This window comes from Brienomyrus brachyistius, chromosome 23 (assembly GCF_023856365.1).
Source record: "Brienomyrus brachyistius isolate T26 chromosome 23, BBRACH_0.4, whole genome shotgun sequence".
In the NCBI taxonomy this organism is placed as follows: Eukaryota; Metazoa; Chordata; class Actinopteri; order Osteoglossiformes; family Mormyridae; genus Brienomyrus; species Brienomyrus brachyistius.
The window spans coordinates 17,657,897-17,674,565 of NC_064555.1; the positions used below are offsets into that span (position 1 = coordinate 17,657,897).

General features: G+C 50.5%; 1 protein-coding gene across 1 annotated transcript in view; it reads right to left on the reverse strand.

The window, feature by feature from the left end:
• Positions 1 to 16,669, reverse strand: part of ahdc1 (AT hook, DNA binding motif, containing 1) — a 38,380-nt gene that overhangs the window by 4,919 nt on the left and 16,792 nt on the right. The window contains 2 exon segments of the mRNA XM_048994374.1: positions 1 to 2,094; positions 2,384 to 2,421. Of these exon segments, the coding sequence (XP_048850331.1) occupies positions 1 to 1,749 (1,749 nt within the window). The 5' untranslated portion in view covers positions 1,750 to 2,094; positions 2,384 to 2,421.

The window sequence follows — 16,669 nt, forward strand, 5'->3', positions numbered from 1 at the left end:
CTTGCCCCGTTTACGGGGCTGTCCGGGCTCAGCGGGAGGCACTTTCCGCTTTTTACCAATGGTTTCGAAAAAATCGCTGAAGGAGCTCTTGAAGGCCTCGCCGGAGCCAGCTGCCCCACCACCCCGGCCGCCCATGCAGCCAGCCCGTCCCCCCCTGCGGCGGAAGCCGGTGAGCCTGTGCAGCAGTGTGGAGATACCCGGGTTCTCCGGGGGCGTGTGGAAGGACTCGGGCTCGCTGGGTGTCCAGCAGCGAGGCGGAGAGCAGCGCCCTGTGGCCGGGGGCTGCCTGTTCAGAAAGGCCAGCTTGGAGAGCACGTCTCCATACTCCATTTTGACGTCATTGGTGTCAGCTACGTACGAAGGCTGAGGGGAGGGCAGCTTGACTCTCCGTCGCCGTCGTGGCTTCTTGGGCTCCCCGGAGAGTGCAGTGCCGACCCGTGCCTCACGCAGATCTGGCTGGCCGGGGACGACCTGCTTCGGAGGACGCCCACGGCGGCGCTTCAAGATGACAGGAAGTTCCCCGGGGGGGAACATGACCATCACGCTCTTGCCATTGTTCTTCATCTTCAGCAGGGCGGTTGGCTCTCGGGGAGCTCCTGCCACACCGTCTCCCATGCCTGGCCCTTCTCCGCCTTCCCCTCCAGGCCCCCCACTGCCATCTTGTCCCACTGGCAAACTCGGCGGCTCCAGGGAGGAGATTTTGTAGCTCTTCTGTCGCCGGCTGAGATTGATGGGAATGCGGGCCACCTTCACCACAATCTTGCGCATGCCCACACACCGTCCCCGGCGACGGCCCCGGCAGGACAGGGGCCCTGCGGCTTGGACAGGCTCCAGTGTCTCAGCACAGAATTCTATGCTGTGGTGAGACATGGACAAAAGGTCACCAGACATGCTGGCCTCGCTGGTCTGATAGGGCTCGCCCCTGCCACTGAACCCTGGGCCCTCTACTCTACAGCCCCTGTCACTTTCTCCTGCTCCATCGCCCTCTCTTTCCTCCTTCTTACCCTCGTCTTCCATCGTCCGACGCAAACGGGACGATTTGCGCAGTCGGCAGGGGAAACGCGGCCGCCCCGAGCTGCGTAGTGCGTACTTCCTCTCGCCCTCAACGGGGGTTGGAATGATGGGAGGGGTTTGTATGGGGGAGGACAGGGGGATCGGCATCAGAACCGGGGCAGATACGGCAGGGCTTAGTGCAGGCTCGGGGTCTGGCTCCCTCTGGTGGGGGCTAAGGGGACTGGCTGGGCAGTAATGAGGGGTACACGGCTGGATGGAGGCTGTACAGATGTCGGACTGAGCAGCTCCCGTAAGAGCCAATGGGGACATGGAAGCCAGTTGGTCTGTCACAGAGTCGGTCTCCACCTCCATCCGGAGGTCTGGGTGTGCTTGCGGTAAGGTGCCCAACTGCTGGTGCACCTGCAGGAGCTCTGGCTGGGGCTTGTCGTGTTCCTCCTGCCCTTCCTCATCCAGGGGCTCTGGCTGCCGGCGTCTCCTTGCCCCAATTCGGGGTCGTTTGTGCAGCCGGTCCTCGGGGCTGCGCAGCCCATTAGCGAGTGACGGGGAGGAGAAGAAGCTGTAGTGGATGGAAGCCCCCGAGCCGGCCCCTGGGGGAGGCGTCCCTGCGCTCCCAGCATGCCCCTCATGGCTCTCCCAAGGCGCTGGAGTCTCCAGTTCCAGGCAGTCTTCCTCGGCCAGGGCCCCGCACCCAAGGCGCACGCCCCCCGAGCGTAGCCGCCCCGACAGCCGGCTCATGGGCGTGTCACTGTCACCGAGCACCACCCCGGGACACCGTGGGTTGCTCAGGACCCCAACTCAACCCGGCGCCTTGTACTGTTCTGGGGGTCTGTGGTCTCACTGACTGCTTCCTCACTCTCTGTGACCGTGCCCACGTCCCGTAACCTACTGTCCTTCTAAGCGTTCTCCTGTCCCTGCTGCCCAGCTGAACGACTCGATCTTGCCGTTCCTCCTGAATGTGTCTCGGCTGGTTCCTCGATCTTCCTCCTGAGGAGGGAAGGCCCAGGGGAAATGGCCGCACGCCTCCTCAGGCTCCTGCGAACGCCCGGAGCTCTCCGGAGTCTAGCGAGCGAAAACGTGGACCTGCGTGTGAAAGCAAAGAGGGAACAAGGCATCGCGTCAGACCTGCTCTCTGATAGGACGAGGACCAGAATGCACATAAATATCAATAACGAGTGTGATTGGCACAGGCACAGGCAACAGTCACACACCCAGAATACTCACATGCGCCCATACCTCATTTTTCAGTGTTTATTACACAAACAATGTTTGACGTGATAATGACATCACTGGATGAATGTCATGCACTTTTAGAACATGATGCAGGTGCTACAGTCTCACAGCTGCAGGAGAATTCTTCAAGAAGGCTTACCTTGTCTGTTACGGTGGCTGCCATTGTACTGGATGCTCCTGGGGACAAGGGTAACACAATGAGCCACATGCTGTACATTTCTCACACGAGACACCAAGTACAAGTTATTTGAGTAAAAACACAATGATACGCTAACAAAACGGCGACGACAGATTAATTGAAATGGGATATGTTTGTAGTAACTTTTTTGTGTATGTGACAGAGATATGGCATAAGAGTTGGATAAATATTTTGCACACTGCGCTCTGGCAGCTATAAGCTTGCTTACCACTTCAAGATCCGTATTACTTCTAAAATCATCTATAATCTTATGTTTGTACCCTTTGCTGTAAAAATATGATAAATAATGTAGGATTCAGAATATTGAAATCAAATTATACCTATGAGCATCTTTCCTGTGATGTTGTCACACCATGTCAAATATTAATTTCTGGAGTTTAAATTTGACAAAAAAAAATGTACTATGTATCGCGGCTTAAGGTGGATTGCATTCAAATGAGCGATGTCTCTGCTGGCTTTACCACAAACTCCCTTCCCAATTCTGTCGCAATCCCCCTCGATCATTAACTATGGGACTGACACAATGCCGTCATGTGACCAGCTGGCCAATTAGCTCTGACCATAGAAAAGTCAACAGCTGATGACCAACTTGAATACATTTTGGCGCATACAGGCCATGTGGTCATGTGATGTTTCACACCCCTCTGAGGGAAGTCGAGTCACACAGACACAGGAGTCACACAGGAAAGCAATAATTGTTTGTCCCACAGATGAAACAACAAAGCAAGGTAAACTGGTCACACAGCAGAGAACAAAACACCTAAATAAACAAACAATAAACGGAAAGCAATTGTTCTAAAATCTAAGAACATCTTCGGGAACATTCAGAAAGGAGCTGCCGTGGGGTGAGACTGCAACTCTCAGCTTCTGTGAGACGCATCAGACGCTGAGGTGTTAGAAGCTACCGGTGACACTGAAATAAACCAAGGCATCAGCTCTCGACTGCAGATGCAGAAGCAGAATCGAGTCAATTAGCCTCTGCAAATGAAAGCTTAGAGGATGAAGTGTTTTCGTCTCACCTGCTGAAAGAGCTGTCTCTACTCACTTCTTAGTGTTTACCATCAACCAGCAATGGCTACTGGCCTTAAAAACATCAAGCATCAATCCATCTTCTATAACAGGTAATATTCAACAGGGACATGGAAGCCTGAAATTTACCCCAAGAGGTTTAGGGAGTAGAGTAGAGGAACACATTAGACAGTCCGTCACTGAGCAATATGTAAAATAAAAAAAAATTTGATAGCGCCACGGAAGACCTCGTTCATTTCAGCTAAAGGGGCTTCTAGAAATTTCATTTATCAATATTCTGAAAGCTTGAACTTTACTCAAAGACTCAGTGTTCAACTGACTCGACAACCTTTACACCAACACATACAAATAAGGCAAACCAATGGCTAAATATTCAAACTCCTTTTTGATGTGCTCAAAAATATTTTCTGGCTGCATGAACATGTCTGACTCAATAAATTAGATTTCACGGTACACTTATTTGTAATTTGCCTAAATCTGTTGTTTTACAAACACTTAAAGCTAACTGACATATCACATTTTCCTTCTTGGAAATGCACCCCACCTGTTTCCCAGATGGAGAATCCCTTACCCCTAATGCCACAAGAAGGTGATTTCTCCTGGCCAATGCTGGAAAACGCAATTCCATTGATGATGGCAATTTGCTCCAGCGATTCCACCGCAGCTCAAACCGCGTCAAACACATCCCAGCTCTCGTCGATATGCTCATCTGACTTCTATATAAATGTAGACTGCCGGTGCCAGACATACTTGGATAACAGATTGTCACGAAAGAGTAAAATATTAAGTAGATTATAATAAATACTCATGTATTAATATCATCTATTATAAAGATTACGCACCAGACACCGTATGTCCACACACAACGCTCATGAGACATTGCTTCAAGTCTTAATTTGTCGCAGACAAACTGTGAAAACATTTCCAAATGCGTATGATCTACCTGTCACCTGTGTCTCCGAAGAGCAGCAGTGTGGCTAATTAAACACACACCGAGCCCAGTGCAGGTGGCCCAGGCCCAGAATGGTGGACGTCCTCGCAGATGCTCCTGAGCCATCCTTGGAGCGGCCCTCTGTGCTGCTGACAGCGGAGCCAGCGTGCGGCATGAAAGCACCGCGCCTTTGTAATCCCTGCCATGCTACCTAGTAACAGTCTTAGCAACAAGGGAGGGAAGTACAGCCGGCTACAGCAGGGGTGGCAGATCTTAATGGCGCAGAGGCGTGAGATGTGCTGTTTTTGGGTTACGGAATAAATTATTTGATAGCAGGGTACCCCGCCCTGTGTTCAGGAATCCGCCCAGTGGCAATCCAAGAGTGAGGTGCCTGGGGTCACAATATGGGGGGGCAGTACAGCTCACAGGAAGACATGGGGGAGGGCAGGGTGGGGGCTCTGAATCCCGCTTAGGCTGTGTTTCTCTTCCAAGAGTCCAGAATGATGTGGTTCGCTGAACTGGTGTGTCTGAAGTGGCCGCAGTGACTGCGGGCTGCAGGGTTAGGGGCTGTTAGCTTTGATTCTTTTCTATTGGATATCACGAGTTCAATTCAGCTAGACAGAATGCAAATTCTTGATACAGTATCAGAAATTCAATTGGATTTTCATCTAGTTATAATCGAATTCCTGATATCATGATTTAGCATTTTAACTAGTTAAAATTCCAATTTCCACGGAAATGAATGAGAAAAGTGTTTTGAATCTTACTAGCTAAGATAGAATTCCCGACGTGAAACGTTGGCATTTCAACTAGTCAAAGCTGAATTCCTGAAATCAAGAATTTGCAATCTAACGAGTTAGAAGTGAATTTGCGATATCCTATAGATATTAGTTAAAGCTAAAATGGCTGGCTGTAGCAGACTGACATTGCCCCCCACCCCCCCGGTCTTGTGCCCTGTGCTGCCCGGGATAGACTGCCCCCCCCATAAGCAATTATGGAAAATGGAGAAATGCATTATCATTCCCTTCGACCCCGGCTGGAATCGGCGGTTAGGAGACAGATGGATGGATGGATGGATGGATGGATGGTTAGGGTTACACAGAAATTCTAGATAACTACTGTTTTAATAGACCTTAACAGAAATACACCACCTGCAGCTTGCATCCAGACCCTCTGTATGTATTACAGCAGGGGTGTCAAACTCCAGTCCTGGGGGGTCAGAGCCCTGCACATTTTTGGGGTTCCCCTCATTTAACACACCTGATTCAACTCCTTGTGCTAATTACCACACAGCTCTTGAGCTGAATCATTTATGGTGGAACAGGGAAAGAGCTGAGCTACACAGGGCTCCAGCCCCCCAGGACTGGAGATGGGCAGCCCTGTATTCCAGGAAAGCTGGATGATTGTCACACCCCCTGCTGGCTGATGCATGTATTAAAAGACGCCCAGCGTGCTGCTATGCATTTGCAGGTCTGAGTAAACTAACTGGGATGGAAAAGTTCGTTCAGGTGGCACCGTACTGGAAAGGAATAATTCCAAGGAGGAGCGTGTCACCAACGAAAACAGCCGTGTCATCAACATCTCTACAGATGAGCTTATACTTATAATTAAACGTTTAAGTGATTGAGATTTGAAAAGCATAAGGAAGCTATAATTTAAATAAAGATCTTCAGTTTTCTAATGGCGCCACTTGATCCAGGAATTGCATTTCAGGTCACCTAGTGTCTTATTAATTTTCCGGACGTGTGTGTAGGTGTGGAAGTAAACAGTCAGAGGTCTGTGCCGCTTTATGATTAAATACCAGTGTGTCATTCTGGGAGAGTATGTGTGCTGTACTGGGGAGCCACGCAGGTGTTTCCCAAGCGCTGCCTGAGCCCTTTGAGCACTCTCACAGTCTGCCTCCTGTAGTTCAGCAAGTACAGCATTGCACTAATGATGCAAAGGTTGTGGGTTCAAATCCCAAAAAAAAAGCCACATAAATTGTAACCCTTCATTCTACTCTGACAGCAGTAGGTTAACGACTCTGCATTTGACTGAAGCTTTGGCTTTTTACCGGGCTGTGGCATGCAGGGCTCTGGGAGGAGGGACTCCAAAATTCAACGTGCGGCCCATAAGGGGGTGCCATAGCCCGGTTTTGGGGGGCAGACACGCCCTGGCCATTGCCACACGGGCCACCCTGCCCCCCACTGTCGCTAAATACCCCTGCTTCAGGAGGGATAAAAAAAATTGTCGAAAAATTAGACTATTATTTACCTAGTTATTTTGTCACTACTGGGAAGCTTAATCACTGTTTTCATGTCTATGTAAATTCCCCATCTGTTTAGCCAACACTTGTTCCACAGCACATCCATTGTGGAGACTGTTAGCGCCACGGAAGACCTCGTCCATTTCAGCTAAAGGGGCTTCTAGAAATTTCAGCCATCTTAACAGTTTTATGTTCTTTGTTTATTTATACATTTAATCATCCAGTGCCAGTAAGCACAGACTGAGCGTAGAATGCATTGTTTTCAAAAGTGAAGAGCACACTGAGGTTTCATTCATCCAGTCTTTGGAACCATTTATACTGAAGCTGAGATGTTAGATCTGTTTGCTTGCCAGTTCTAACACCCCCCCCCTCCCCCCCCAAATATACGTTTGACTCAGTCTTTGATGGGAGCCAGTTGTTTGCTGTTCAAGCTGTTTGAGGGCTCGCTGGGACATTTGGTCACATGTCTTTGCGCTGAGTGAAGATGTCTGATGCAAGAAGCCATATTTCACAGTGTGCACGTCTGTCAGCCACATAAACAAGAAGCCTGAGGTCACAAGACCGACGCCACGTCCAGATGCATGAATACAAACCCACTTTTAGCCATTCGTTAAGCGGAAGCGTTTTTAAGCGGAGTACAAGCATGTGAGAGAGGATGCTGGGAATTCAGAACACCTCAGGAATTAGGGGGGTTGAAAATTGGGAGGGAAAGAGTCCCAGCGAAAGGTGGGAAGTGAGTCACTGAGTCACGTGCCGTCAGCATTCAGTTTAAAGAGGGGGGACAGCCCGGTGCGCATTTAAATATATAAACGGCAGCATTTCAACCTTTAATTACTTAGTGGCTAATGAGGTTTGGCCACCAGGGGGCAGCAAGAAGACTTTGACTAAGGAGTGCACTGGGAATTGTGTGCCGATGCTGATGGAAAGGCTTAGTGAGTGCACAGGTGATGAGGATAAACATAAAACGCGGAGGTCAACCGCACAAGCAGGCAAAGGGGGAGAAAAGGCCAAGCCAACAGGTTCGCGGGGTGCAAAATACGCGGCGTCCTCCTCAAGCTGCTCTGGCGCCTGGGCCCCGCACCAGTGAGCCGGCCCACACCCCAGCACACTGCAATTTCTCAGTTCTGTTTTTTTATTCGTATAAGTCTTCCTCACGCAGTGCCAAACCAGACCTGTGTGCAGCGGCACGCCACATGCACACGCATAGCGACACATATGCTCGCACACATGCATATTCATAGCACATGCACACGTATGCTGTTTCAGCTGAGGACTGTCTAGAAAGCTCTTCTGTACCCCCTCCCCCCCTTTCCTGTCGCCCACGGTAACTGATCCTGTGATGTCACTCTGCCACAGCCGTGTCACATGACTGCTGCCCACCGACAGACAGCTGGCAGCAGCCGGGCACCCTGTAGTGAGCCAGGAGTGATCAGCCCGTGGCTCTGCACCCCCCCCCTCCCCCTCCCTCTCTCGCTCTCCCTACCCCTCCCACCCCTCCCCCTCTCCCCCCACATGCTGTTTCCCATCCTCCTGCACATTTTCCATTCTACCCACATTCACACAAACACAGACACCAGCACACGCGCGAGAACACACTCACATGCGAATACTGAGCCCCGTGTAAAGAGGAACCCGCCCATCCGCTGAGCAAAGTACTGGCGCCCCCCCCCCCCCCCCCAGCTGTGGTCTGCTGTGTGCCGGTGCATATCCAGGCCGCCTGTCCGTGAGTGAGCGTGTGTAACTATACCGGGGGGGCCTCTGGAGCTGGGTAACGTTGGGTAAACGGGGGCCATCCTCTGCTCTTCCCAGAAACACTAGGCACCAGAGATGTGGGGCAGAAAGAGAGAGAGGGAGGAGTCCGGACAAAGGGAGACGCAGGTCAGTGTGGAAGGAGAGAACAGGAGGCGGAGGCAGGGCAACGAAGGGGGAGGAGCCTGGGCTACAGGGTGAGGAGGCTGGTCAATAGGGAGAAGGAGAGTCAGAACAATGGGACAGGTTCAAAGTTGGACAGGAGTCTGGGAAAAAGGGGAGACAAAATGAAAGTACTGTGAGAGGATTAAAGATAGAACATTCTGGAGGAGTACCACGTGTATGGTCGTCAGGAGGACCAGTTAGCGGGTGATCACCCAGTGGGTACTAGGTAGACCCAGTACAGCACGAAGCAACAGCACAGGGGAATCAGCAGCTACAAAAACAGGGATCCCTGAGGGGAGGAGGTCGAAAAATTAAATAAAGGGTGGGGGATGAGATAGGAACCTGGCCGGGGCGGGGGGGGTCAGGTTGGATTTGGCAAACAAACGAAGGAGCTGGAATAGTCCGGTCCCATCCGCGTAACAGGACAACCACGTATTTCTTATGGCACAGCGCCCCCAGCTGGCCTCTCGGTGAACGGCAACGTGACAAACATGTACAGTTAGCGATGCCCCTAAAATCTGTGCTGCAGTTTTTTGTGCAGTAAGTTTTATTTAATACCTCCTTTGAAGTTTTTCGTTTTATGCTAGTTAAGACAATAAAATCTTTGTATCTGATACACAGAGTTTGCAGACTTCACCTATCGGAATATAAGGCCTCCTGTCTAGGGCACCCCTTCCTGGGACGGCCACTGGGGGGCCCTACAACCGGTAAAGGAAGACTGAAGTGAATGATGTCACAGGGTATACAAGCACATGCTAATGTCCAGTTCAAGGGTACAGCACACCTTTCCTTTCACATTCTTCAAATTCCTACCTGGGACTTAAACAAACAGCCAACCGGCTTTCGTGGGCCTGAGACCAGCCCCTGCTCCACAGTGAAGCCACCGAAACCCCCCTAAAGAGCCCTGGGCTCATGTGCTGGCACGTCCCCCCCCCCCCCCGCTCAGTCTGCTCCCGGAGGACAAAGTCCTTGCTGCTGTTCTCGGAACGTCTCAGAACCTGGCAGACATAAAAACTACCCAAAACTTTGTTCTGAAAAAAAAGATGCAAGGAGCAGCCAGTCAGACGTCTCTGTCACTGAGCAGTCTCTGTCCCGTTAACAGTCATGGTCCTGATATACAGACACATACACGCAGATGAAGTGCTGTGTACAGCCATCAGCATTCAGCATCACAGCACCTCCTAGCAAAGCCACGTATCTCCAAAACAGGAGGGAGCGAAGGCATGAAACAGCGACACGAGAAATGAGCTGGTTCTCCTGGAAAAAGCAGTGTGAAAATGACCATGACATACAGTGGAAAATATGTTATAATGTCTACATAACAACAGATACCGTACATGTTAGAGGCTACTGTATATTCAAAGATGAGTATTCTGGTGTAAGACGTATAAAGCTCATATAAAACAATGCTGATATTTTCTTTATATTTTGCATGAATTAACTAAGTAGGTTTAAAATTCATAATGGATGCATCTTATAATCTATTTACAGATTTGAGCTAATGTTCTGTGGTTCAGCAATGCGTGTAGTACTCGGCCGTACAGCAGGACGGTCAGAGGGGGAGAACACTGAGCGTGAGACAGAGCCGCTCATTCTGGTTCTGTTGCGGTCAGCGTGAGAATGCAACCCTATCCATGAAAGGCGGCTTGCCCACTCGGACACATGGTCCTCATTATCCGCGCTGGACAGCAGAGAGGGAGAGAGACGGAGTGAGAGGAAGGGAAGGAATGGGCTGAGTGGCGATGGGAAAAGAGAAGAGAGAGGGAGGGAAAGAGAAAGAGAGTGAGAAAGAGGAAGAGAAGAAGAGGCCGCAGGGAGGCAGAGAGAAGCAGAACCATGTGCAGCAGGGCTTGGGGTCGAAGACAAGCCACCTTTGCATTCCTGAATTTAATAATGCATGAGGGAGAAACACAGTCACACTCACCCCCATATACACACTCACACCCGCATACACACTCACACCCATATACACACTCACACCCGCATACACACCCACCCCCACATACATACTCATACCCACATGCACACTAACACTCATACCTGTACGCACACTCATACCCACATCTGCATGCACACTCTTACCAACATGCACGTTCACACCCGCATGCATACTCACACTCATACCTGCATGCACACTCACTGCCACAAACATACTCACACCCGCATGCACTCATATCCACATTCATACTCACACCCGCATGCACAATTACACCCACATACATACTCACACTCACACCTGCATGCACATTCACATCCACAATTACACCTGCATACACACTCATACAACAGCAAGCACTCACATATTCACACACACTCACACCCACAAGCGCACAACTGGTTTTAAAAACTTATTTTATAATACCCTCAAGGTCTGTTTTTCAGTAAGTATTACATTCCCCAGAACAGTCCCGTCAGCATCTCAACACACAAACTCACAAACATACACCCTCACATAGAGAAAAACATTCAGAAAATATCAGCAAATTCATGCTTATCCGTCTGGTTGACAATTAACTGTCATTATAAAGTAATTAATAATTCCTCCTGTTTTTACTTTTAATTGATCTTAAAATGCAGAAATACCTAAAATTGGGAAATTAGTGGACATGTTGGTGCATCTGATCTTTCTGTGGACAGGAGTACGCTGACCCCCTCGAGTAGGACGTCGTGCCCCCCCACCCTTGCAATGGCTCACCATTAGATCAGAGGTAAACGAGGCTTCGAGTGAAGGCAACATGAATGGACCCCCCCCCCCCCCCCCAGATGCCCAAGGGCAGTGGGTGTGTCTGACCGCCTGACCAGGTTTGTGAGGAGGAGCCAAGACAGGTGACAAAGAGGAGCTGGATGACGACTAGTGGGGGGGGGGGTCTGTACTTTGTGTCTCCTGAGGCCCTTCATTGCCCTGGTGTTATAGAGACCACCAAGACTCCCCCTCCCCAAATTACTGTCCATGTCAAAAAAAAACAGCTGGAATTTCAGGGGTGGAGGAGCAGCTCTGGGCTGTGACCCCCCCCACCCCCACCCTCCCTCTCAGAAGGCTGACACTGCTACTCTTTAATTAATAACATTCATTAATTAAGCATCAGTTTGACATGAGCGCAAGAGGAGACAGGAGCGGACGGAACTTCAGAATGCTGGCTTAATTACAGAGTCCTCCTCTAGCGGGGATCAGACAGACACACGCGCTGATACACACACACACACACACACACACATACACACATGTACAGTCATACACACACGCACGCTCACACACACACACACACACACGTGCAAGCAACTGAAGGCTCTCACAGATCCGCAATCCTCCAAAGCAAAACTCACACAAGACCCTTATCCGCTTATCAGATAGGGAGCTGAAATTATGGGAAAAAAAAAACAAATTCATTAAACCATTTATTCCATAAATCCCTCCTCTATCTATTCCTTGCAGTGCTACCCCTCTCCCCTGAACTCAAAGTTAACATCTTGTGGGCCACTTTCGAATCTTGGCAGCCGATCACAGAAAGATCCCACTACTCTAAAACCAGCCATTTTCACAAACCTGCCAGCCTGAGCGAATCACAGAAGGACCACTCCAAAACCAGCCAATCCCATGAACTTGCCAGTCTGAGCCAATCACAGGCATCCACCTGCTCAGCACCGCCTCTCAGGCTTCAGCGGTCACGCACCACAGCAACCAAAAGTGCCCACAGCGCAGCGAAGGTCAAGCCCCCCTGGGAAGTACAGCGCCCTCTTCCTGTCCGTTTGATAGATATCATTCTGAGATATCCCTGATTTCTTTGTCACGAGGGACCGAATTCCAAACATTTTCCAATATATCTGAAATAGATACACCGTACTGCAGACGAATAAGGCCAACAAACAGGTTGATAAGTGTTTGGACAGTGGTACGAGTACAGACTGGATTAAATCAATAACCTGTAGGAATACAATGATGCGTTTGTGTGCCCAGTGGCCCTTGCAGCTGGGGCACACACATGTAACGGTGCCATACATCACCGTTCCTATGACATACTGCCTTAGCTGGAGTTTCCTGTCTGGGGGGGGCATGTTCCAAAGCCTGGACTCCTTTCAGTTCCTCCTGCTCCTCCTCCCACTGGCTCCTCTCCATCACAGTTGGCCGCCTAGTCGGCTTTAGCCCCAAGGCTTGTGTTTCCATGTCCCCCCCCCCCCACACAGCAGAGCCGTGTTTCCATGGGTGAGGGGCCGGCGAGTAATGTGGAGTTTGCGTGTGACGTGCGTGTGGCATGGTGATCTTCATTTTCTGTCACATATCTATATATTAACTGAGCTGGACCTATTACCAGAAATTCAAAACCACCCCCATCCTTAAATGCCCCCCCCCCATCCCCCGTCCCCTGGATCTATCCGAGTCTTTAGTGCAAGGTGATCATGCAGCCATCATCTGCTCAGCATCCCGGTGGATGGAGCTAAAGGCGAGTGTTGCTCCAACCCCCCCACCAGGCGCCTCGAACCCGTTTCGCACTGCAAATCTCCCCATCAAGGCCCACTGCGTGTTTCTCTGACTGCCTTCCGTCCAACACCGCTCTCAGTTCCCATGAGCCTCTCTGGGTTTTAAGTCGACGGCTCCCTTTGATTCCAGAGCGTGAGGAAACGGGTGAAACCCGGAGGATGGGGAGCCGCTGGCAGGGGCTCAGGCAGGAGGCCGTCACTCTCCCGCCAGGAGACACAGAAAACACAGATAGTGCGTCTTATTACTCACAGGAACATAAGGAAATTTGTTAAGAGCTGATTGCAAACGGGGCGACAGCAGGAACATCCTGTGCAAGGATTGTGAATTTGGTAGCACTTCCTGGAAACTGCAGGCCTATCGAGAGGACATGCACAGGGCTGTCTTCTGCTATGGACACATGGGCGTCCCCTACTGGTATGCTGCTCTGATCAACACTGCTGTCGCCACTGCGCTGTCCCTCATGCAGGCCAACGGCGCCCCCATCAGCTATAATCGCTATCGTTACAACAGAACATCGGGCTGTTTTGATCAGGCGATAGGACAGCAAGCGGTCCAGAGATGCTTCACGCACACACACGCACACACACTGGATCCGTGTGTGTGTCTGTGTGTCGGGTCCTCGGTGGGTGTTGTATGAACGGCACCGACTGGGTTCTAAGAGGAGCATGGCTGTTGCTAAGATACAGACAGCACCAGAGACTCTGTGTGTAAGAGAGACAGAGCGAGAGAGAATCACAGGAAGAGGGAGTGAGTGAGTGAGTGAGTGAGTGAGTGAGTGAGTGAGTGAATCACAGGAAGAGGGAAAGAGTGAGAGAGAGAGAGAATCACAGGAAGAGGGAGAGAGTGAATGAGTGTGAGAGAGAGGGTATCACAGGAAGAGGGAGAGAGTGAGTGAGCGAGAGAGAGCGAGAGAGAATCACAGGAAGAGGGAGTGAGTGAGTGAGAGAGAGAGAGACAGACAGACAGGGAGAGAATTACAGAAAGAAGGAGAGAGGGAGTGAGTGAGTGAGAGAGAGACAGAGAGAGAGAGGGGACGGGGGGGAGAGGGAGGGAGAACTGGGTCACACTGTCCATAGAGACACTCGATGACACTCTGCAGAAACGCAGCTGTCATAGAGGCTCAGGCGCCAGCCTCATCTGCACAGAGTACCCCTCCCCCTACACACACTCACACACAGACACACACACACAGACACAGACAGACAGACACACTCACACAGACACACAGAGACCTGTACTCGTATCTTCGTAGGGAATATTCATTCATTTCTATGGGTAAAACCTTAATTCCTACAATCACACCCTTAACCCCCACCCAGCCCTAACCTTAACCATAAGTAACCAAACAAAATACAAGACTTCTGGCATTTTTGGTGTTGTGATTGCAGTCACACATTTTAATAAAACCGAATTCCCCAAAAAATAACAGGTATTTATCACAATATGGGAACCCCCCCCACCCACACACACACACACACACACACACACACATTCATTACTCGTGAAGTTACGTTTTCTCTTCAGGTTTCATTAGAATAGTAGCAGTTTTTTTCCCAACAAAACACCTTCATTCACTTTCCAAGTCTCTGGAGCTGTGTGCCATTCATGTGTGTGTCATCAGTTCCCAGCACCTCGTATTTTCTCCAGTAGGGGGCCTCACAAGTAGGAAATAACACTGTACTATCACTCACACATCAATGACATTATTAAGCAGTTTTGAAAAACAGTCACATATGTTTAAAAAGCTTTCATAATCTGGGGCACTTTCCACCTGAGTATTACTATGTGACAATATAAAAAATTTAGTTTATGATGAATTATAAAAAGATATAAATCATAATATAATTGTAAACGGCAAAGATTTTTGTGTTTATATGAAATTTGGAAGGTGACCCAGGGTCTTCGGATTATTTTCGGTTTCACTGGTAGAGCTGAGCTCAGTACCCCATGCTCTTCGGGGTGATTTTAGGTTTTACTGGCAGAGCTGAGCTCGGTACCCCATGCTCTTCGGGGTGATATTAGGTTTCACTGGCAGAGCTGAGCTTGGTGTCCCGCGCTCTTGGGGGTGATTTTCAGTTTCACTGGCAGAGCTGAGCTCGGTAGCCCACACTCTTCGGGGTGATTTTAGGTTTCACTGGCAGAGCTGAGCTCGGTACCCCATGCTCTTCGGGGTGATATTAGGTTTCACTGGCAGAGCTGAGCTTGGTGTCCCGCGCTCTTGGGGGTGATTTTCAGTTTCACTGGCAGAGCTGAGCTCGGTAGCCCACACTCTTCGCGGTGATTTTAGGTTTCACTGGCAGAGCTGAGCTCGGTACCCCACGCTCTTTGGGGTGATTTTCGGTTTCACTGGCAGAGCTGAGCTCGGTACCCCACGCTCTTTGGGGTGATTTTCGGTTTCACTGGCAGAGCTGAGCTCGGTGCTCCACATTCTTTGGGGTGATTTTCGGTTTCACTGGCAGAACTGAGCTCGGTAGCCCACGTTCTTCGGGGTGATTTTAGGTTTCACTGGCAGAGCTGAGCTCGGTACCCCACGCTCTTTGGGGTGATTTTCGGTTTCACTGGCAGAGCTGAGCTCGGTACCCCACGCTCTTTGGGGTGATTTTCGGTTTCACTGGCAGAGCTGAGCTCGGTGCTCCACGTTCTTTGGGGTGATTTTCGGTTTCACTGGCAGAGCTGAGCTCGGTAGCCCACGTTCTTCGGGGTGATTTTAGGTTTCACTGGCAGAGCTGAGCTCGGTACCCCATGCTCTTTGGGGTGATTTTCGGTTTCACTGGCAGAGCTGAGCTCAGCGCTCCACGTTCTTTGGGGTGATTTTCGGTTTCACTGGCAGAGCTGAGCTCGGTAGCCCACATTCTTTGGGGTGATTTTCGGTTTCACTGGCAGAGCTGAGCTCGATAGCCCACGCTCTTTGGGGTGATTTTTGGATTCACTGGCAGAGCTGAGCTCGGTACCCCACGTTCTTCGGGGTGATTTTAGGTTTCACTGGCAGAGCTGAGCTCGGTACCCCACGCTCTTTGGGGTGATTTTTGGTTTCACTGGCAGAGAGCTGAGATCAGTGCACCGCCCCACACTTTTGGTGGCTGTCAGCTCTCGGTCCGACACGTCAGCTTACTGTGCGTTTCCTGGCAACATACGAGGTTATGGAGAAATCTGCAAGGCCGCCTGTGCCATGCTGCTCCTCTGCCACGCACTCTGCTGCAGCTGTGCTCTCGGCTGTTTTCCCTCCTTCCCTCTGGCCCTCCTCCTCTCCCCTCCTTTCTCCCTCTCCCCCTTCCTTTCCCCCTGTGCGCTGGTCCAGTGCCAAGTCAGAGTGTCCAGATCACCTGGCAGCAGCCGCTTTGCCCTCTTATCTCGCCTCACACCGCAGTGCCATTCATCCCTGCCATCACCCCCCCAGCAGCCAGCAGTATAATCTCTTTGTCCCTCTCCTCCTCCTCGGCTCTTCTCTCCTCTCCATGTCCCCCTCTTCCTTCGCTCAATTCTCCGTGTGACTGTGTCCATTTGACTGCTATACTGTCCATGTATCTCTCCTGCACAAAAACTCACACACACACACAGGCTTTAAATTATATCATTGTGGGGACTTGCCATTTATTTCTATGGAAAAAACTCTAATCCTAACATGATGAC